The sequence below is a fragment of the Cotesia glomerata genome, linkage group LG9 (assembly GCF_020080835.1).
Source record: "Cotesia glomerata isolate CgM1 linkage group LG9, MPM_Cglom_v2.3, whole genome shotgun sequence".
NCBI classification, from domain to species: Eukaryota; Metazoa; Arthropoda; class Insecta; order Hymenoptera; family Braconidae; genus Cotesia; species Cotesia glomerata.
In genome coordinates this window covers 14,142,626-14,164,693 of record NC_058166.1, presented here as the reverse complement: position 1 = coordinate 14,164,693, position 22,068 = coordinate 14,142,626, and the positions used below count along the sequence as shown (strand labels likewise).

The 22,068-nt window shown below is 30.3% G+C and overlaps 3 protein-coding genes and 1 long non-coding RNA gene across 9 annotated transcripts in view; 3 read left to right on the top strand and 1 right to left on the bottom strand.

Moving 5' to 3' along the window:
* The window catches only part of LOC123271149, a 317,780-nt gene that overhangs the window by 89,182 nt on the left and 206,530 nt on the right, over positions 1-22,068 (top strand). For all 3 annotated transcript variants that reach the window (XR_006510789.1, XR_006510788.1, XR_006510787.1), the window contains exon 4: positions 14,614-14,649. This is a non-coding gene — a long non-coding RNA (uncharacterized LOC123271149). The remainder of the gene's footprint in view (positions 1-14,613; positions 14,650-22,068) is intronic.
* Positions 1-22,068, bottom strand: part of LOC123271140 (nucleolysin TIAR) — a 243,854-nt gene that overhangs the window by 83,127 nt on the left and 138,659 nt on the right. The window contains exon 1 of one of the 4 annotated variants that reach the window (XM_044737367.1): positions 8,303-9,029. The exons of the other annotated variants lie outside the window; for them this stretch is intronic. Within the exon in view, the coding sequence (XP_044593302.1) occupies positions 8,303-8,459 (157 nt within the window). The 5' untranslated portion in view covers positions 8,460-9,029. Of the gene's footprint in view, positions 1-8,302; positions 9,030-22,068 lie in introns of those variants that run through there. 4 annotated transcript variants of the gene reach the window in all.
* On the top strand, positions 19,030-20,458 carry LOC123271142. The gene is made up of 4 exons (XM_044737370.1): positions 19,030-19,638; positions 19,759-19,903; positions 19,988-20,125; positions 20,211-20,458. Exons 1-4 carry the CDS (start codon positions 19,087-19,089, stop codon positions 20,441-20,443), a joined length of 1,068 nt encoding a protein of 355 aa, XP_044593305.1. The 5' UTR covers positions 19,030-19,086; the 3' UTR covers positions 20,444-20,458.
* Positions 20,578-21,722, top strand: LOC123271147. Its single transcript, XM_044737376.1, has 3 exons — positions 20,578-20,723; positions 20,786-21,236; positions 21,421-21,722. Exons 2-3 carry the CDS (start codon positions 21,079-21,081, stop codon positions 21,677-21,679), a joined length of 417 nt encoding a protein of 138 aa, XP_044593311.1. The 5' UTR covers positions 20,578-20,723; positions 20,786-21,078; the 3' UTR covers positions 21,680-21,722.

Below are 22,068 nucleotides of genomic sequence, written 5' to 3'. Positions count from 1 at the left end.
TTTTTTTTTTTTTTTTTTTTTTTGGTATTTAATCGGATTATTAATTTGGGTGTAAACAAGTTAATTTTGATGGTTAATTGATTAGTGTACCTATAAAGTATCAGAAACCATGAAATTCAGTGCACACACCAGAATATACAGTAAAACCATCTGATTCACCGGAAACCCCTAAAAAGCATCAGCATAGAATGATAGCCAGTGTAAAACATCGAAATGGATCGAAAAACAGTAAAAAGTATGGAAATAAACTCTTTCGAAACTGTCCGCTTTTAAAACCATAAAAAATTATGACATACCATAAAAAAACATACATATCCTTTAGAAAGTATTGAAAATCATTAAAATTCCTTGAAAAACATTGAATTTCAAAAAATGACACTCTAAAGCCCAAAAATTCTCCGAAAAACAATAAAAAGCTTTTGAGGTATCAAAATCGCCATAAATATATAGATACATATGTAGACTATATATAACTATCTATATATAGACGCCACAAACATTATAATACAACCAAAGATTCTCATCCCTCCTTCTCACAGTACGATAAAGTAAAAGAAAATGTCAACACATCACCATTAAAATACATCGAAAACCACTAAAAAGCATTACATTACATTAAGTCTAACATTTCACATCAGAACTCAAAAACATCACACGTGAAGTTAGAATACATTAACGAACATAAAAATTTATGAACTAAATAATGATAGCAAAGTAATCATACATTAAACATAGATGGAGTTCGTTCGTCAAAGTTTGTTAAAATTTCGCATCGAAATTAGTATTCTTGGTATCAATAATCCTCAAACTTCTTATATATTTCCACAGTGATACTTGAAATATTTTCCAACAAAACTTGTAAAGAGCAAATTGAAAGCATAAATATTAATTTTATTTTTATCTTTACTGTGCATTTACTTTTTATGTCTCTCAATAGTATATATATCTAAGATATAATTTCATTTTCTTCGAAAGCGTCAAAATATTAGCATATCGATCGTCCAAGTCTGCATAGCTATATCCAACTACAAGTACCAGTACTATATATGTATACACAAAGAAGAGAGAAGGGCGGTTAGAGCAGGTTTGTAGGGTGGGGGATCAAAGAGGGTGGATGATATCGGCTGTTTTAAATTCACCAAGAAGTCTTTCCGGGCATCAGACACACAACTCTACTACTCAAGTGTTTCTACTAGTAAATACGATACCTTTGCTCTTATTCCTATTATCCTTCGATCCATATCCATAGGCTCTTTTTCTCCGTTTTTTCTCTTCATCTTCTCTTTTTCTGCACCCATATCACCCATTACCCCACTTTATCCACACACATATATATATATATATATATATATATATATATATATATATATATATATATATATATATATTTTTTTTTTATTCGTTATACTTTCATCTCCTAACTTAACATCCGTTCTACTTATTTCCCTACACTGTCCTCCGGAGGATGAGGATGAGGATGTTGATGCTGATGTCCTATTGTCGTTATCGTTTCTGTCATTTGGTCCTCGTTTTACCGCGTCTTTACGGGAATGATATTTCCTCGTATCAATTTAACCCAACGGCTATTTGAGTCAACAGCATAAAGCTATATATATATAGATATATATGTAGACATATAGATCGAGATATACCTTTTTATTTTATATCCTTTATAAAATACGAATATATGGTTTACGTTACACCGTTTCATATAAACCCATTTCAATCAATTTTTTAACACATCCATCCGTGGGTAATTTTATTTTTGTTCCTAATGCATTTTGCTGAAACTTCATTTACAAAACAAACACTCAGTTTCAGCTACCCACTTTTTTATTTTTCTCTAGATTTCTCTCTAGATTTTACTTTTTTTTTTTTTTATTATAAACAATCGTATTTATTTTTGTTTTTAATCTACGGAAATTCAATACGCTTTTTTGGACGTTTTTAGGTTTTTATTATAAAAGCTTCTGGCAATACGGGGATGAAAAATAAATCCAAGGTAATACGGACTTTTTTTTTCGAGAGACAGGTGAAGGAGGAGGATTTTCAGGTAAATTAAAGGAATATTTTAAAATCAAACATCATTTTGTAGCGAATAAATATTTAAATATTTGATGTTTGACGAGAAATAATGAAATATTCGCGTTAGGATTAAATAGGGGAAAAGGGTAATTTTTTTTTTTTTTTTTTTTTTAACAAATTAGAACTCGTTTTTTTTGGAATTAAATTCAAGTCTAGAAATCCTTTTTATAATTAGCTATTTTAAAAAAGCATATAAAACCCTCAAAATACACAATTTTAGATTAAGACTTTTCCAATTATATTAAATTTGACTAAAAAACTTCATTTTATCATATAAATGATTTTTTGTCCGAGACAAAATTTTTTTTAATCTCTCAATTATGTAGATTTAGTATTTTGGAAATGATTCTGGTTTTTTTAAAATTTTTTTATTGTGGAGATTTTTTTCCTTAAATTTAAAGTAGTAATTTTTCCAGTAGGAAAATTGAATTTTAAATGAAAAATATGATGTCACGCTTACTCATCCGTGGACAAAATAACCGTATGTTACGATAACCGAGTGGCACAATAACTGAGTTAAAATATCTGAGGGAGAAAATATTTGAATGACAGAATTTAATGGAAAAATTGAAGATTTAAATTTGAATTTTGACATTAATTTTTTGATACGTTTTGATTAGCTTGACCTTATAAATATAAAGTGGAACCTTTAAACGTAATTTTTACCGACTGAAAGACGTCTGCAAATATTTACCCATGAAATATTTACAACAGCTTCATTAAGCCCTCCACGTTTTTTTTACAATTAAATAAATTTTTTGAACTTATTGGAAATCTTTCAAAACTTTCCTTCTTTTTGGCATTTTTCAGCTTAACTAATGGAGATAGGACAAAAAGTTGCACAACAATTTTATAGCCTGTTTTGTGCTTTAAAAAAAGTCTTATACAAATTTTTCGTATCATTTATTATTTCTAAGTTAAAAAGCCCTAAATTCGTATTTTTATGCTTTTGATTTTTCTTAAATAAACTATCGATGATAGAGTAAAAATTTTAATAGATACTTTTTAGTATATTTAATTTGCTACAAAATTTGTTTTTATTTTTTTTCTATTTAGAGTCGGTTTTAAAAGTCGGTCATATCGCCGGCTTTTAACTGTTGATGGGAGTTGACACTAAGGTCTTTTTGGGTTATGGAAATCTTAACCTACGCAGCAAGGGTCAAATCTCAGCCAAGCTTGTTTCTAAGACCAACTTGGGATTTGAACTCACGCCTGGCCGGTGAGTTAGTTTGAGTGCTCTATAAGCCGTGCGCCTTTGACCACTCGGCTAACATCGCCAGTTTTATTATTTTTTATTTAAATTTTACACTATAATTTATTATCAAAGAACTTTAAAATTGATAATTGAGCTAAAAACTCCTTAGATATAATCAGAAATATTTTATTACACAGCCAAAAAATACAAACAATGATTAAATTACTTGGTGCATTTCGTGAAGAAAAGTAAATTACAAAGTATAGAAATACTAATTAAACGGTACTCAACATTTTGATAAAATGAAATTTTCTCGCTAAAAATAAAAAAAGTTACTGTACAAAAGAAAATATCTATATATATTTATATATTAATATATAAGAACAACTTTCAACTCATCTAATTTTCTTTCTCTTAAACTTTTCTCTGTATAGCATATCCCGCCCTCTTCTCGGCATTTTCTCTCCCATTAGAAGGATTAAATTCATAATTTCATTAATTATAGGAAGTACCCTATCTCGGGGATACTTGACTCGCTGCTGTTACTCCATAAAAAGACAACTTTCATTTTTGAGTAAAGAACAATACGGATATGCCTTTTAATCTTAGATACATATACATTATTTCTCAAGCACCGTCTTACGCTTCGCGTTAAATGAAAAAGCTCGCTCAGGAAAAACAAAAATATTGTAAAAAACGGGTTCCAGCATGCTGCTAGTCGACTATATTTATTTTTATTATTATTATCTTTGCACTACAGAAAAAAATTACAATTTGAATAGTACACTGTAAATAATTGAGAGTGAATTTGGAGTGAATATGGATTTTAATCAGAAAAATATCCGAGTACGTTGTTATACTAAAATAAATTTTTATTTAGCTGAAACAAGTTTCAAAATTATTAACAAATACTTTAAAGAATTTATCTCAAGTTTAAGTTTGAAAATATTAATTGTATTTTTCTAAAAATTTCAGAATATTTTACCAAATTTTTATAAAAATTATTTTGTTTTCAAGTTTTGTTCAAAAATCTTGACGTTAAAAGCAAAAAATAATCAATTATTAACATTACTATATTTAATTAAATAAAATTAATCACTTTAAAGCAATTGAAATTAATTTTGATATGAACATTTTTTCTTCATAAATAAATTATTATAGAGAGAATTTCTCAAAAAATTCTACTTGTAAAAATTAAAAAAAATATTGATTCAATCGTTTTAAATATATTTATTTATTACATCAAAGGACAAAGGACAAAGGACAAAAAAAAAGAAAAATTTACTTCGCGAAGTTTTTTTTTATTAATAACACAAATGAAATCCTCTCGGAGTGAATTTCACTCCAAAGCAAACGAATAAACTAAAAATCATCCACTCCGCATTATTCTTCTCTCTAAATAATTTCTCCTAAATTATCAAGCAAGTTTTTTGTTGGTACAAAATAACAGCGTTAAATAATAATAAAAAGAGAGCGTGTTCTTAATCCCAATAAATTTTGTTAGTTTTTTGGTAATCCAAAAATGAGTGGTGGACACAACCGAGATTTGGCGTGATTTCTCTCCAAAAGTGAATTGACTCAGCTCCGAGAGCTGAGTTAGATACCCGCGGTTCAATGAGAGCCCGAGAGAGAGGGCTGAAATTTATAAGAGAAAGGAACGGAACACCCGTTGAGTCTTATAGTTATTACTCTGGTTGCCCCTTTCCTTTGGTAGCTTGCCTTCCTTTCCTGGTTGATCGCGCCAAAACTCAGATTTATCCCCGGAGGAAAAGGGGACTGAAATTTCGCAGGGCATCAAGCCAAATCACAGACAGTATATACACATACATACAGTTATTCTCATCTCTCTTCGCCGTTTTTCCCCTAGTTACAGCTAAACATACCCGAGAAGGAGCTATAGCTTTTCAGCAGTTGCAATCCTCGGCGCTCCTTAGTTGACTGGTTAAATTTAGTGGGCGCTTAGAAGGGAAAGGGACGGAGGGATTGAGGAAGGAAGTCGCCCGCGTTGGCTCGGACAGTAACCAAAGAGAGAAAGCTAAAGATTTTGATCGGTCACCCAAGTGGATCTAGATCTTCATGCTTGTCTTGCTCCTTTATTTGGCTTTCGTGTCCCTTTTCATACATGCACTACATTCGTACTTATATTGTCTATACATACAAATATATACAGATATATACAAGCATGTACCTACATGAAAAGTTTTAGTATATACATAGCTAATGCGCATACACCCCAGTGTGCTAACATATTCATAGTATTAACAACTCCTTTCATTGTTTCAACTGTGTTTCAAATATTTATTTCTTTTAACATTCTTTATTTACACGACCTCATTTTTTTTATACACTTGTGCTTGTACTTGGCATTTTCAAAAAGAATTTTTAAAATTTAACACTTTTAATATTATTATCATTATTTGAATTAATATAAATGCAAATAAACATAATTGAGTTATAAATATGTAATAGCCTGAGGCTAAATTAAAATTAAAATTATTATCATTATTTTTACGAATGTTATCATGTCAATGACTTGAATACAATATTGCATGTAAATTGCAGAGATAAATATATAAATATATTAAAGTATTAATTTGTTTTAATTGCCCGTGAAAAAATTTTCTTATACGGCCGTATATATCCAAATATAATTTTTATACCAAAAGTAGTGTAGAAAATTTTCAATAGATGGCGCATTGCCGCTAAATTGTCTCTTCATCAGAGACTTAAGTTTGAGAGGGGTTAAATTCTTATTAAAAAAATTTTTTTAACTTTCTTAAGGAGCTTATTTGACATGAATTTTTTATTTAATTAACTATTTAACCAATTTTTTTTATTTTAATAATAGAATATGTCAATTGATATACACATTTTTATAAAAAAAAAACATCATCATAATAAATTATTGTCTTTATTCTCATAGCCATATATGACCAAATCATATTTAAAAATTGGCCATATATTACCGAAGAAAATTTTTTTATAAGTGATTTCTGTTTGTCAATACTCAGAGACAAATAAGCGATTAAATAATAAAATAGATTGGATATTCTGCTAAAGTTCGCATATTAAAAAAAATTTATCTGCAGTGTAATAATCCAGCTTAATTTAAAAAATTATAATAAAATAATAATAATAATGATGATAACAAAGTATTGTTTCATTAAAAAGTTAATATACTAGAAGTATTAAACTTAAAATCATAAATTTAATGAAACTTTTTTTAATTATCCGAGCTGTAAATAACCCATAAATTTATGGATATGATCAGCTTTCAGAGGAAATATACTTGTCAGACTCGAATAAAGACCGAGTTTACAACTTTTTGAAAGTCGAGTAAACTTTCCAAGAAATAAATCCAATACGATGAAATATTTGTCGGGATATTAATTCAATACTTGCTCTACTACACTTATACTTATTGTATGCTTCGAATATTGTTATTTTTTATTCACGCCATCGACAGGGTTATATTTTTTTCTTAATCTATGATATTTAAAATTTAAACCCGGCCATAAAATTCATACTTAACTTATTTTATTAAATAACAAAGTTCTGAAACTTTTTAATAATAAATTTTATCGATTATGTATTTACGGTGACCAATGGTTAGTGAAAACAGAACTAGAATCGCATTCACCTGTAAAACTCAGGAGCACCCTGAGGGTAATCCGAAGCTAAAGCTATCAATCGGCTCCTCAAACTTTTATCTTTCCCGCTCATCCCTTTTATCTCTTAATTCTGGCTCACGAATATCATTACAACCTTAAACTGAATTTAACCAGATTAACCGTGCTCAACATAAGAACAACTCACTAACAATTAAGACCAACTTAAACAAAACTATCCTCCCCTCCCCCTCACTCCTCCTACCACCTCACACTCGCCATTCCTTTATTCATTTAATCTAACAATTGCTATTCAGCATCTTATACTCTTGACCTTTTGACCTGTTCTTACTATCAATTATTATCATTATTATTATCGTTTTTGTTGTTGTTATCATAATTATACCGAAAACCAGAAAATAAAAATCAAAAAGAAATAATGATTATATTTTTCTTTTAAATCAATATTTTAGAAGTTATCATTTTTATAGTGAGTAGATAATGAGAATACTTAAAGTATTATATCTTTTAAAATATTGAAGATAGCCCGATAGTATCAAAACATTATTTGTAGGAAATTTCATCAGCTACAACTTTTGACTCATAATTTTTTCTAAAAACCAATATTTAACAAGTTATAGCCATTTTTATAGTGAATAGATAATAATTTTTCATTCTTTACTATCTGAGCACTATTTTCTGTTATTATGTCTCCTAAAATATTTATTATAGCCCAAAAGTGTGATAATATTTACTGTAGGAAATTTTCCAAGCTATAACTTTGGTTTTTTATAATTTTTTTCCAAAAATCAATATTTTAAGAGTTATAGCCATTTTTAGAGCAACAAGATAATGATTTTTATTAAATTTTTATTTCAAATAATAATAATAGTACTTTAATAAATTTTTGGTATCGTTACTTTTAACTAACTCAAAGCAAAACCTCAAAAAGCTTTTGCAAAACTTATAAAATTTTTTTTTATTCCAATTATAGAAATGGAAAAAATATAAATTCAATTAGATATAATTATTATTTTAAAAATAATTTTATTTGTTAAATAAAATCTCAAAATGATAATTAATCTATTGAATTAAGGGTAATAATTAAAAGCAAGTTTTTTTTTTATTTCAAATTGCTGGAGTCTCAAAAGTAACCAACCAATTCCGTTCATCTTGAATCCTGACCTCGACAATGTTTCAAAGAATAAATATGTAGAATTTCGTCAAAATAATTAAAGAATTGACACCAATTGTCTCCAACATCATAAAAAATAAACCAAAAGTCCCACAAACCAATCAATCAACCCTAACCCAAAGTCCAATTTAAATAAATTGGTAATTTAAATTACGTGAGCAAAAAAAAAAAACCAACCTCACCACGGAAAAACATAAAAATAAAACTAAAAATAAGCACCTGATTTACTGTTGACTGCAGAGGCGGGATGACTTAGACTGGCGGTAGTAGTCAACTTATTTTCACTTTTCTGCGGAACACTCGCCGTCGAAATAGGTCCTGGGTTGGTGATGGTCGTGATAGTGGTTGGCATCATCAAAGTTGACATGGTCAGCATCGTCGGGCGATTTATCGCCGCGGCGAGCGTTCTTCGTTATAAAATATTTATAATAATAAACCAGCGGCCAAAAATTCTAATAATTACCAATAACAAACTAATGACTCTCAAATTATGGAAACTTTTGTATTAATTTTCCAACCAAAATTACAAATTTATCCCGACGAAGATAAAATAATCACAGAAAATCAGACGTATATTTTATTTCTTGAACACCCGCGACAATTCTAATAAAATAAAATAGAATAATAAGCTCGACTTAATATTTACAAACACTCACTCATTAGGAACATCACAAAATGATAGTCCGGACACTGAACGGCGACACTTAAACCGGCTTACCACAGGACCGATTCGTTTTTCAGCACTCAAAATGAAAATTAATAAATAATTTTATTTTGAATTAAAATGAGTTGGCGAGTTAAAATAAATAGAGGGGGTGTATAACAATATTAATAATATTAATAACGACTAATGACGTTAGGTAGCTGACTAACGTTGAGAAGGAACAACGGCGTCCGAGCGAGGGTAGAGTCGAGACCCTTCTGGCGGGGTGAACGCGCAAAAAGGATGGTTTTGCTGCTGGGTGACCCCGCTCGACGTCCCTCACACCCTGGATCGCCCGGCGTCGCGACGTCGGGCACAGGCGCCGGCGTTTCCGAGCATCCGCGGAATCACACGAGCTAAGACGTAACGGCAACAGTCGCTTGGAAGCTTCCTAACGCGAATAAGGGGCTGCTTTCTGCTTAAACTTCTATACTTCTGCACTACTTGCTTTACTTTGGTTTGGTTTAGTTGCTTTCTCGATTCGATACGTACCGCGAACATATATGTATATATGTATATATAGAGCGCACAGCACAGTACTCCATTTACCAAATCCCTTGACCTTACCACCTTACTCTACTTTTTGAAACCATTATTACTTGTTCGTCTCCGGAGCCCTCGCTCCTATTTCAACTTCTTACTTCTATTCAGCTCCGGTTCTTCTGTCCTCTGGCTCCTTGGCTCCTTTATTTATTTTGTCATCATTTTTTCATGGTTTATGGCTTAATCAATACTCATACCCTTTTTCATCTACGGTTTACGATACTTAATCTTGGTCTGACATCAAATTATCCGAAATTCATAAATAACGGCACCGGAACCGAATGGATGGATCCGAGATTCTATTTTTCAGGAGATTATTGCCCGGAGTCCATAAAATTTTTCGAGTACTCTCTACTGAGAAATATGGAGTGGATTTGTCCGAGGTCCAGTTTTTTATTTGTTTTAAATTTTAATTTAACGGTAGATTATTTGATAATTGAAACAAAAAATGCTATTTGTTGGATAATTGAAATGAATGTGATTACATTTTATTAAATAGGTGATTTTAATTTATTTTTAAAATGAGAAATTTTTTAATTCAATATATTTAGTTGTTAAATTTATTTCTAGATTAAAATTTCTAATAAAAATTTCAATTTTTCACGAAAATTGGAAAATTTAATTTTTATGATTGATAATAATAAAAAGTTATAAATTTCAATGAGAAATTTTTGAGAATTATTGTTAATTAAGACTAATTGAAAAAATTAAACTTTTTTTGGGTTGAGGCAAAATTTGGAACTTTCAAAATTTTTTATTAAAAAAAGCTACTTATAGTTAGAGAAAAAGAACGCATAAAGAATGACAATGCTAACTTTTCATAAGAGAAGAAATTAAAAAGTTTTGAATTGCTGTAATTTGTGAACTACCCGACCGATTTAGTTCATTTTTGAGCTTAACCTCGGAAATCATTCAAAAAATAAGTATGTTGATTTTCATTAAATCCGTTAAGAATTTTCAATTTACAATCGCTGATTTTGTAACTGTAATTTTTTTTGCAAAAATATTGAAAAACAAATACAGAGGTAGATTAATTAAATAATTGTTCATAAAAGTTTTGGGTAGTTAATAATTATTCTGGGTCAGTGGAGCGCTGGGTGTTATTAATTTGAAGTTTTAAAAAAGTTTTTAAGGAGGTTGAATCTTTTTAATTATTCCTCTAAAGTAAGCAGCGTTAAATTTTAGTGGTTTTTTGTTTGTACACTTAAATTATTTTATTTTATTTCATTTTATTATATCAGAGGATTCAAATTGAGGTAGAAATTTATTTTGAATTCCAGTGAAGTACAGCGCAGGTGTGATGCTGCTGGAAATTTATACATGCAGTGTATGGATTTGGTTATAAATGATCCATATATGGTCGGTTGTTCCTTTATATGTATATAGATATAATGCCGCTGCAACTTGCTTATTTATATGAATAAATACCTATAAAGCGGGTGGCGGGTTTACGACCACCTTCTCTTCTTTCTGTATGATACTTAAATCAAAAAAATTTTATACCATCAATATATTCCGCTACTTTTGACGTATCTTAAACATAATAATGCACTTTGATCAAATAATATTTATTGATTAATTCTTCCCAAAGATGCTACTTCAGTAATGTTCAAAAAAAATTTTTTTCTTACCATTAAATGTGTGAAGTTTTTTATTATTAATGTACATTTATAACTTTAATTATACATTTAAAATAATCCTTCTCTAAGATATCTTTTTCTTTGTAAAGATTCAATATCATTCATAAAAGGTTTCAGATTATTTTTTTATATTTACTTCAAATATTAATTTTTGTGCATAGAATTTAAGCATTAAATTATTGAATTTTTGATGGCTAATAAAATTTTCAAGTCACAATTATTTTTTATGTCTATTGATTTAAAAGAAACTAATTTTTTTACCCAATCCATGCGTTCATTTCAGTAGTATTTTTGAAGGACGTCGCAATAGAATATTCAATTTATTTTCTCACCCGTGAAAAGAGTGTATTTTATAGGAATTTTCTAAAAAAAAAATTTTTTGGAAAAGAGCTACCTCAATTTTTTTACAGTGGCGTAGAAAAAAAACCCTTAGTATTATACATGAAAGGATCAGGGTTCGAATCCCGCCTTTTTTTTTTTTTTTTTTTTTTTAATGAATTTTAAAAATTTAAACGTCACATTAATTTTCTCTATCTTCAAATTTTATTTTAATCATTCTTGAATTAATTTAAATTGAATGTCTCGTAGCAAAAGTGGAATTTTAAAAATAATTTTTTTTTTTTAAACAAGTAGTTTTTTTTTTCAGTGTCCATAATCGTCATATAATCAAATAAATTAATTTTGATACAATTGTAAATTGCAACAACATTGATATTCAACGAAAAAACAATAATTATCAATTTCAGAAATAATTAACGCGCTTCACGATAATGATTAACATGAAATTACACAAATACAAACTAATTTAATAATCCGTTATCACAACCGCTCGAAGAATTAGTACTCGATTATTTGGAAAAAAATCGTATCCCATTACCTATATTAATTAAAATGAAAACAATCATTACAAATATCAATAAAATAGGGTATAACAATAAAATTTTGGAAGCAGTATCAGTCATTACATTAAACAACAGATTACTAAGTGTATTTAATTATTATTTATTCATCACAAAAGAATGAAAATAATTAATAAATTGGAATGGAAATATAACGATATAAATCCGCGAGTAAATGAATCATAGATGGAACGTTATAAAAACGTTGAATAATGCTCGTACATACAGACGATATATTACAAAAGTAACGTGTATGATGCTGTCCAACGTGAATAGATTGAGTCGAACAATAAATAACGCTTTGATCCGGCGAATAAAAATCTCAAACTGCCTTCAACTTTTTACGACGTAAGCTCCAAATTTAAATCATAAAATTCTTTTTATTCTTTTAATTTTATACTACACGACCCTTGCTGTCGTATGTGTGTGTTGCATTATAATCGCTATGTTGGTGTGTTTGATGTAACATTGATTTTCTGTAAATGCAATACAGCACTATCGGTCAGAAAATTTTTATTCTTATTTTTATACTTTTAACAATCCCCATGAAAAAAATTTATCTCAAAAATATCTTTTTAAATGTAACGAGGATTATTATTACTATTATTGTTATTTATATCTTTTAGCTATCTATTGTGTATATTTTATTTATTTCAACTACAATTTAATTAAATTAAAAATATATTAAGAAATATATGTGTAAAAAGAGAAAAAAAAATTAGGAAAACGGTTGACCCTGAAGGCCATCCCTGCAACTTCCCGCTACTTTCGTAACTAAGCGCTCAAAATTGCACTTATCTTCGAGCTCAAAAATATAATTTTCGTGTAGTTTTGAGCTCTCCGAGCTCAAAAGTCTGGTAGAAGTTTAATAAAACACTATTTTTTGGATTTTCAAACCGCAAAACTTTTGAATGAATGAACCGATTTTCACGCAGTTTGTGGCATTCGACGCACCCGAGTCAGAATAATGAACCTACATAAGCCTACATGAGCCTACAGGACAATTTTTAATTGTTTTGATCGATATTTTTATCTTTAATTGTTTTGATTGATCAATATAACCTCGCAAAATATACTTATAGCAATATTAAATAGTACAATACAAATAAATTTAAATAATAACTAAAAATTTATTGATAAAAAAATTTAAAAATTCAATTTATAAATTGAATAATATCGATCAAAACAATTGAAAATTATTCTATATTTTCAAACACAAATTGATCAGACCAGAAATTTCGGTGTAGTTCGAAAAAAATACTTTTTTTCGATTTCTTTCGTCAACGATTTTGACCAGCTTGGTGGCGATCGACGTGGTTTTTTGATGTTGAGAGCTGATTAGTTTTTGGAATTGATCGGTCAATCCATTTGAATGTTATTAAAAAAAAAACCACATTTGAAAAAATTTTTTTTCGCAGTCTTTTTAAGATTTCTCAAAATCTATAGGTCCGAATCGGTCCAACTTGCCGATTTTTGGAATAACTTCCCGATTTTTTAAAATTTTCAATTTTCTTAGCGGGAAGTCAAAAATCTGTTAAAAAATAATTTCTATATTTTTATTTTATGATTAAATAAACAATTATTAGATTCAAAACCAAACAAAATCTTTCCGGATTACAAAACCGTATTGTAGTTCCATTTAAAAACAAAAAAATAATAATAATTTTCTTTAATTAATTTAAAGCTGAACCCTGGTTTAACCTAAATAAACACAACATATAACGCCCGAACAAACGTTAGGATCCTTTAAAAATTTTGCGTGACCCAATTTGCCGAAACGCTTTCGCAGACATTGTAAAGCCGTTAAAACACCAGATTGCTTGCTTGCTTAATAAATTATTTAAGGAATAAATCCTGGTAAATCATAAATCACACGCTACTTACTTACTATTATTATTAGTGTTAGTGTTAAAACTCAAGTTGTTATTATTATTATCATCATAATCATCATCATCACCTGTTCCGTATAAAATAAAAAAATATTTAATTAATAAATAAAGTAAAATTTAGTTTAACGTCAAAAACAATTGTTGAGCAAATAGTTAGTATTCATTTCAGTGAATTAAATAATATTATAAATTACGGTCGGCTTAACACATTACCTTTCTCACAAACAATTTATGTACAAATAGTCTACTAAGACTTCAAGTTTGTACTCATATTTATAAAACAAGACCAGCAATGTATTTAGTTTTGCTTTGATTTAATTAAATTAAACTCCGGTCATAACTAAAGCTTATGTTTTTTTATAATTTTTAATTTCTCTTTTATGTTTTATATTTTTATCTCGATCTTTTGGGGTGGATGTGACATATGGTAGGCGGATCGTAGGTATTACACTTTGATTTTAGGAGGCTGATTTGAGTATTGATCTGTCGACAAGCGATTCTCAAGGGTGATTTCAACCTGATGAATAAGATATTAAGTCAATTAGTTGCGTATTGAGGATTATGTCGGGTTTGCGCTCGATCCTACCACATTCGGGACTCGATGTTGCCATCAAATATTAATGATCGCTATTTACATTCGCATTATTTATAAGCTTTTTTACTGTGATTATCCCAGCGCTAACTACTCTGGGTTCATTACTATACATATGTATGTGAATATTTCTGTGATTTAATTAATGGATTACTCGGTGAAAGTCGGATAACATTATACAAAGATTTTTTTTCATTAAAATTTCAATAGAAAATTGTTTAAAAATTTTTATAAAAAGACATTTGATTAATATTTTTTTTACAGCCATCTACTGGACGCCGAATTCTGGCTGAAATTTAGGTAAATTTTTTTTTCATTATCTATTTCAAAAAATAAGAATATTTAATTATAACATTTTCGATCAGCGCAAATTGTCCCAAAAACAACTATTTTTTCCATCAATTGTAAAATAATTTATTGATGATTCAAAAATCGAATTTTACTTCTAATATTATCAGTATAACTGTACAATTTTTAAACACTACTTTTTTAGTCAGGCAATAAGAATGATAGCGACGTCAATAAGTGACTTTAATTAATTATTAAGATTAATTTTCAGAATAAATAATTAATCAGTCAAAATAATTTTATTTTAGTTACTCAAAAATTTATTCACCTCTCAAAATATTTATTTTTAAAGAATTACCCGTGTAAAAATGATATGAGAGCATGATGATGATAAATTCATATTTATTCTGTAAATGATTTTTCGAATTACTGAGTAAAATTTTAAGCCTACAACCAACAATTTTTTAATTTATAAGATTAAAATTTGAGATGTTGGTCAAAGTTGTACAGGAAATGGATTACGATGACACTGTAAGGTAGATTAAAGAAGAACAGGTGGACCAAATTCTTCAAAAGAGCCTTTTAAAATCAGGAGTTTTTCTTACAACCCCTTTTTAATTTATAAATCAATTGACTAATTATATTGACAACAAATAACCATTTTCGACAGTCACTTAGATTGTACTTGATGGAAAATTTTAAATGTTAAACTTTTGAAGAAAAAAACAATTTACATTTGACGAAATTGCTTTTTTTTTTATTATTTAAATTTTCTTTACATTATTTATTAATATTTCGTTTGTATTTAGATATCATTAAAGTCTGCATTTTCTCTCTAGGTAATGTAAAATTGAATCTCAATTAAAAGCGTAGTAAAGTAGTCATGACCAATCATAGATTAAAAATTCAACAGATCTATTCGATAATTTCAATTTGAATTCCTGAAAATTAAAATTTAAATTCGAGTTTATTGAATAAAGTAATTACTAACTCTCTCCATATTTAAACAAACTAATTACACTTTGTGGAAAATTAAGAGTTACATTTCCGACACTAAGTACTTCGACAAACGAAAATTATTTTCAATTAAAAGCATAATCAACTAGTTATAACCAAACAAAGATAAAAACCTCACCACCATTGTTTACAAAATAATTACCTTCTCTAGAATAATTCTCCCAAAAAGCACCCTGAGATTCTCGAGCCAACAATAAGACCCCCCAAAGCATTAGTTTGTACTTAGGACGGAGGTCAGAAAAACTTTAAACGTCGTTCAGACGGATTTGAGACTCAAAAGTGAATTAGCGAAGCAGCAGTAGGTCTCTCAACTAGCATCAGATCGCAATCTCGTGTTCACTTTGCTGTATCCCAGTATGGGAGCAAGAGGAGATCATATTAGAGCTACACTAGAGGGTGCAGGGCGCAAGGTGCAGTGTGTAGGGTGCTGGAGCCGCAAGTCGAAAGAGTGAGCTGGAGGATACCAACGGGGAGTATAGTACACTCCTCTGCATAAACGTACAGACATTGTTGGTTGCACATGAATGCCTGGGTACCCAGTGGTTACGGTAATGAAATTGCTACACTCGCCTCCACCTGATATTACTCCGGTTTCCACCAGGAATACCACCGCCACCACCACCGCCATCGCAGTCATCCACCATCTAGCATCCTACCACTGCTACTGTTACTGCCATTGCAACGCTTAGTTTAGAGACTCGGAGAGTGATATTTCGACAAGTTTCAGCTCACCCACCGCCTCCTCTTGAAACACCCCCAGCTATTCGCGTTGTATCCATTAACCGGTTTTATCGTGCATACGAAAACTGAATAGTTATTTTGAACATTTTCACGCATGGTTTCGGTGATACAAGATTACTTAATGTCTAACCAATAAAATTTAATTATTTTAGCTGATTTAGATCTTTCTTTTTAGTTTTTATTTTGCTACTCCAATCTCTGGTATAAAATACTGCATAGTACAGGATACTGCAGGAGATTAACTTTTGTTTGGGGTTAATTGTTTGAAGCTGTTGTTTGCCTAGCAGCTGCATCTGTGCTTCGTTATCACTACGATGCAAAAAATATATATTCGACCTTTTTAAGGATTATTTGTTTTGTACGCCTCATAAGCGAAGCGTTGAGGTAGTGCTCTACTCTCGATATTTCATAAAAGCAGTTTTCTCGAAACTGAAATTGATTTTTTTAATTTCCCGCTAAGAAAATCGAAAATTTTCAAAAATCGGGAAGTTATTGTTTTCAGCCCGTTTTGCAAAAATCGAGTTTTCATCAGATCTCGACGTTTTAAGGTCAAAACCCTCCAAGTGGCTCACTCACAAGGACATGTCGGGTCATAATCGCCCTTATACTGAACAGTAAGTTATTTTGTATCTTTCTACACGGTCCGATATAAAAATCGGTCATGTATGGCTACGCATGATCATATCAAACTACGTATTGACATTTTTCATATCAAAATATTTATGAAAATCGGCCATATAAAGCAACATATTTTAATTTTTGACTGGTTACCGTGATTCGATTGATTTCTGCTTCCAGAAAAGAGCAAGACGTTACTGAATTGAAAAGAGGTGATGATTATACCGACACATGCATAAAAACAATTTTGTTGAAATAACAAAAGATGGGATAACTGAAAAATATGTTCTAGTAACAAATTAGTGTGATTATAGCAACAAATTTATTAGTTGCATTAATAAAATGTTTCAAGTTGTACTAACAAACCAGTTTGTTAAATCACAAAATTAATTTGTTGCCCTAACAATATCATTTTGTTGCTGTCACAAAATGACTTTGTTGCTATAACAAAATGATTTTGTTGCTAAAATATATTCCAAATCAACTATAGCTGGTTATAGCATATTTTTAAATTATGTTTTTTTATAAAATTTACTGGAACAAATTTATTCGTTATTCTAACAATTTCTCATTGTTATTTTTAAAAATTCTCTTTATTACTTCAAAAAATTGTCTTTGTTACTCCAACAAATTCTCTTTGTTATTTTAATAGAATAATTTTGATGTTCCAACAAAAAAATTTATTATACCAACTAAAGTATTTTGTCGAATCTACTTAAAGATTTTGCTATAGTAACAAAATTGTTTTGTTGTTATAACATATCAATACTTGTTAAAACTTAAATTTTGTTATTTTAACATATAATTTGTTATTCTCATGTTAACAAATTAATTTGTTGCCATAATATATCTTAAGTTATCTTGACAAAATTTTTTTCTGCGTGCAATTTTCCAGAATCTGAAGACTTTGTGGACATGTGGTTCGTAGTCAGCAGCAGATATTCAGACCTCTCGCAATCGACTGTGCCATTTATGAACCGACGACTCGTTGCAGCGTCATTTCGAGTTCCATTGGACGGAATTTCTATATTCCATCGTGGAAAAGAAGACGGGTGGGTTCAGACTGCGGACAATTGGCCTTCATGATTACGTAAATCCTAATATGAAGCCGGAAAATGCAAAGTTGATATCTAAAGAATCTTCAAGAGATGTCAGATATCGCCCTGCCTGAAGCCGAGAAGTAGGTTTCGACAGCAATAATTTTTTCATTTATGTTAATCATGGAATTAACATTCCTATAATTGTTTTATTGTACTGAAGCTATTGAAAATAAAGTATTCAGTCAAATTTCTAACAAGAGTAATTTATTTACAAAAAATACCCGAGTAGAATTTATTAATGAAACGTAATTATAGATGCATATACATTTGTATGCGTATAGCCGAGAGCATACTTAACTACGCTATGGTGCCTTTGAGAGAACATTTCTCTTGAATGTTAAAATTTGGAATCGGTTCTCATTTTTAATTATTGTGTTGAGGAGTTTTATTGTTATGATTAATACTCCTCCTTGTGATCAATATTTCCAATGTTTTTTATATAACTATTTTTATTGTTGTAATCAATTTGAATAATAAAGTATTTTTCTAAAACTCGGCATTTCTAAGTTGTTGACTGGAGACCTAGGAAAGATTTTGATGACATTATTATTTTTAAATGAAAAATTTATTGAAGTAACTTTCAGATTTTAAAAACTATTTAAATATTTATTTCTATGTTAGTAATATTGCGTAAACAATAGCATAAATAATGAGGAATGAATATTACTTTTCGAGGTAATTTCAAATATTTTTTTAGCTATCGCCTGCAACTTTGTGATAAAAAGTGTGATACTGTTTTCGACTATAAGTCAGGCTCACTGGATAATTGCTGTTATTGTAATAATGCAAATAAATTTTCTAGACTGGTTCTCGCTGTGACATACACGTCTTTTGATAAGACATGTATTGATAAGGTGAATAATTTAATAAGACATATTGATAAGGTGAATATATAAGCGAATCCATTTCTGAGAAAGTAAAAGTAATTAAAGTTAAAGCGACTAGAGTAACCTTTGACGTAATAATTAAAACTATGAAGAAACTATTTACATTATGTTCAATATGGATCTTATTTACGGCAAAAGTCGATCTGCTTTCGATTCCCTTTGTGTCTGACATCCAAGACATGGTTGGTCTGATCACCGATATATCTGACATTGCGACGGGCCGGCATGATTTGACTGCAGGAAATCTATTTAAGAAGAAAATTGACCCCACTTTGGTTGCAGTTAATCAACTATCCGAACAGATAAGCGAGCTGACCCAGATGATTAATTTGAAGATAGACAAAATAATGACTGCGGTGCTGGAAGATGTTCCCAGGCCGATTCAGTTAGCGAATTTCACGAGGAAACTCATCGACTTAACCTCCAGAGTTGACGAATTGTATGAAGACTACTTATTTTACGTGAAAAAAGCCAGTAACATCACTTATTATACTGTCGAGGAGTTCAGTAAGGTTGTTACGTCTCACAAATTTGGAGATATTCCCGATCTTCTGAGGCAAACTTACCATTTATTCATTCCGGGTGCAGTAGATCATAAAGATCAGAGTATTCTTGAAGTTATGGTATCCAGTTTGCAGGTAAGTTGTAGTTTATGATTACTCGTAAATCATAGATCCTAGATCATAGCTCTTGAAGCATATATTATAGATTATTAATCACAATATCATAGATTATAATTGTCTTAAAAAATATTTAAGAGCGTAGAAGAAGCGGACCTGTGTAACCAATTGAAGACAGGTCAGCAACATCTTTATGATCTTTATGAAACAGCTATTATAACAGAAATAAAAGGTTATACCATGTCATGTTACGCTTTTGGTATGCTAGCTATATATCATAATGGTACGTTTTTTTTTCATACATAACCGAATTAATTGATTCCCGATCATGCAATGATATTTTTTTACGAATGTCTATTCTTTTTAGTGTCTTTTGCAACGGAAATAGAGAGAGCTACTTATCAGACCTTAACTAGATGCAGCCAATACTTATCGTCTGTATACAGTGCTCTCGAGACGCTTGGAAGAGAGATATTCTTGTGTGATCCACCAGAACATATAAGAAGTAGCGTTAATTTTGAAAAATAACCAATGCATTTCTAATTACCAGAACCTAAGAGTATATAAATGGAACTGATTTTTAAAAACAGGAGAGACCCATGTCGAATTAAATTCCATTAGACGAATCTTAACTCATGAATATGTGATGATCGACAACTGTAAATCTCCTTGTAGTTATATAAGTCAAACTGCTTATCGAACAACATTTCGCCGTAAAACAAGCTCAAAAGAATATTATTGGAAACCAAGTCAACCTTGTCGTGGACTAATGCACAATTGTGATAGTCTCAGCAGCATTTCCTTCTGTGAAATGGTAAATTAATATTTTTACTAACTTAACTTTTACAGAAAATGATCGATTTTATTGATTTATAGCCGGCAGGAACCGACCAACGTTATACATGGACGGATGGTACTTCCGGATCGACATATGGACGTATGGACAGTTGCTCCAATGGAACTATAAAAGAACTAATAACTTATACTACTAAGCTTCAAGAATGTTCGAAATGTTTCTGCGAATGCTCTGAACAGCTAGCAGTCTCCAAGGCGATACGAACTTTCAGTTTGAGGCCACACCTCGCTGATATTGATAACAACATGTAAGTAATTTGATTGTTTTAGATTATTTGTCGATTGTAAATAATAAAATAATCATTTTCAGGGTAGTGACCGGTGTAAGGTTCGAGCAAAAAGATATGATGATCCATGTACAAATCGAGGAAGGAAAACTGCTCCCGGCTGGTCAGATCGAGAAGAGCTCAGTTTATTTGAAGGAGTTGGAAGACTTCAAATATTTGGAAAGGTAACGAAGGAAGATTCGTTAGACTAAATGGGGATGATGAAGAAAATTTGGAACACGGCACTGATTATCAATTCATTCGGTACCAGCAGCGTGACGTGAACCTGGACAATGTCAACTCACTGGAGCCAGGTTACGTTGTCACCAGATTAAAGATGTCTCAAGAGCCAGAAAATAGCAAGGCTATACAATTGGAACTCTACATTACACCCTTCAATTTTTCAACAGGCTTGCTCGTTCCAACCAATGATAAACCTTCCAAGTGGCTTACTCACAAGGACATGCCGGGTCATGATCGCCCTTTTACTGAACGGTAAGTTATTTTGTACCATCCTATGAGGTCTGATATGAACATCGGTTATGCTTGGCCATACATGATCATATCAAGCCACGTTTTGACATTTTTCATATCAAAGTATACATGAAAATCGACCATATAAAGCAATATGTGCCAATTTTTGACTGGTTACTACAATTTAATTGATTTCTGTCTTTAGAATAGAGAAAGACGTTAGCAACTTCCACAGAGGTGATGATTTTCACGACAATATTCCAGATTCTGAAGATTTTAGACATGTGGTTCGTAATCAGCAGCAAATATTCAGATGTTGCACAATCGACTGTGCCATTTATGGATCGACGAATCGTTGCAGCGTCTCCTCGAGTTCCATTGGACGGAATTTCTACACTCCATCGTGGAAAAGAAGACTCGGGTGGGTTCCTTGGGTTCAAACTGCGGACAATTGGTCTTCATGATTACATAAATCCTTATATGAAGCCGGAAAATGCGCTGCTGTATCAGAAGAGTCGTCAAGAGTTATCGGATGTATCCATGCCTGAAGCTGAGAAGTAGGTTTCTACTGCTATAATTTTTTAGTTTATACCAGTCATAGAAGTAACATTTCTATAAATGATTAATTGTACTAAAGTTATTAAAAACATAAAGTATTCAGTCAAAGTACTAACGAGAGTAATTTATTTACAAAAATACCCACGTAGAGTTTATTAATTGTTTAGTTTCTATTATTATAATTATTATTCTTTTCTATTGGGATCATTTTTTGAGATATTCTTAATGTTGATATTATTATTGTTGTAATCAATTTAAATAATAAAATATTTTTTCTATAATTCAGCATCTTTGA

What these genes read in the sequence shown, in the direction of transcription:
- LOC123271142 (XM_044737370.1), top strand. Translation starts at nt 19,087, where the DNA reads ATGAAGAAACTATTTACATTATGTTCAATATGGATCTTATTTACGGCA. An exon ending in GCTAGCTATATATCATAATG is followed by an intron (nt 19,904 to 19,987) that starts GTACGTTTTTTT and finishes TATTCTTTTTAG; the next exon opens with TGTCTTTTGCAACGGAAATA. An exon ending in TCCACCAGAACATATAAGAA is followed by an intron (nt 20,126 to 20,210) that starts GTAGCGTTAATT and finishes TTTTAAAAACAG; the next exon opens with GAGAGACCCATGTCGAATTA.
- LOC123271147 (XM_044737376.1), top strand. Translation starts at nt 21,079, where the DNA reads ATGTCTCAAGAGCCAGAAAATAGCAAGGCTATACAATTGGAACTCTAC. An exon ending in GATCGCCCTTTTACTGAACG is followed by an intron (nt 21,237 to 21,420) that starts GTAAGTTATTTT and finishes TTCTGTCTTTAG; the next exon opens with AATAGAGAAAGACGTTAGCA.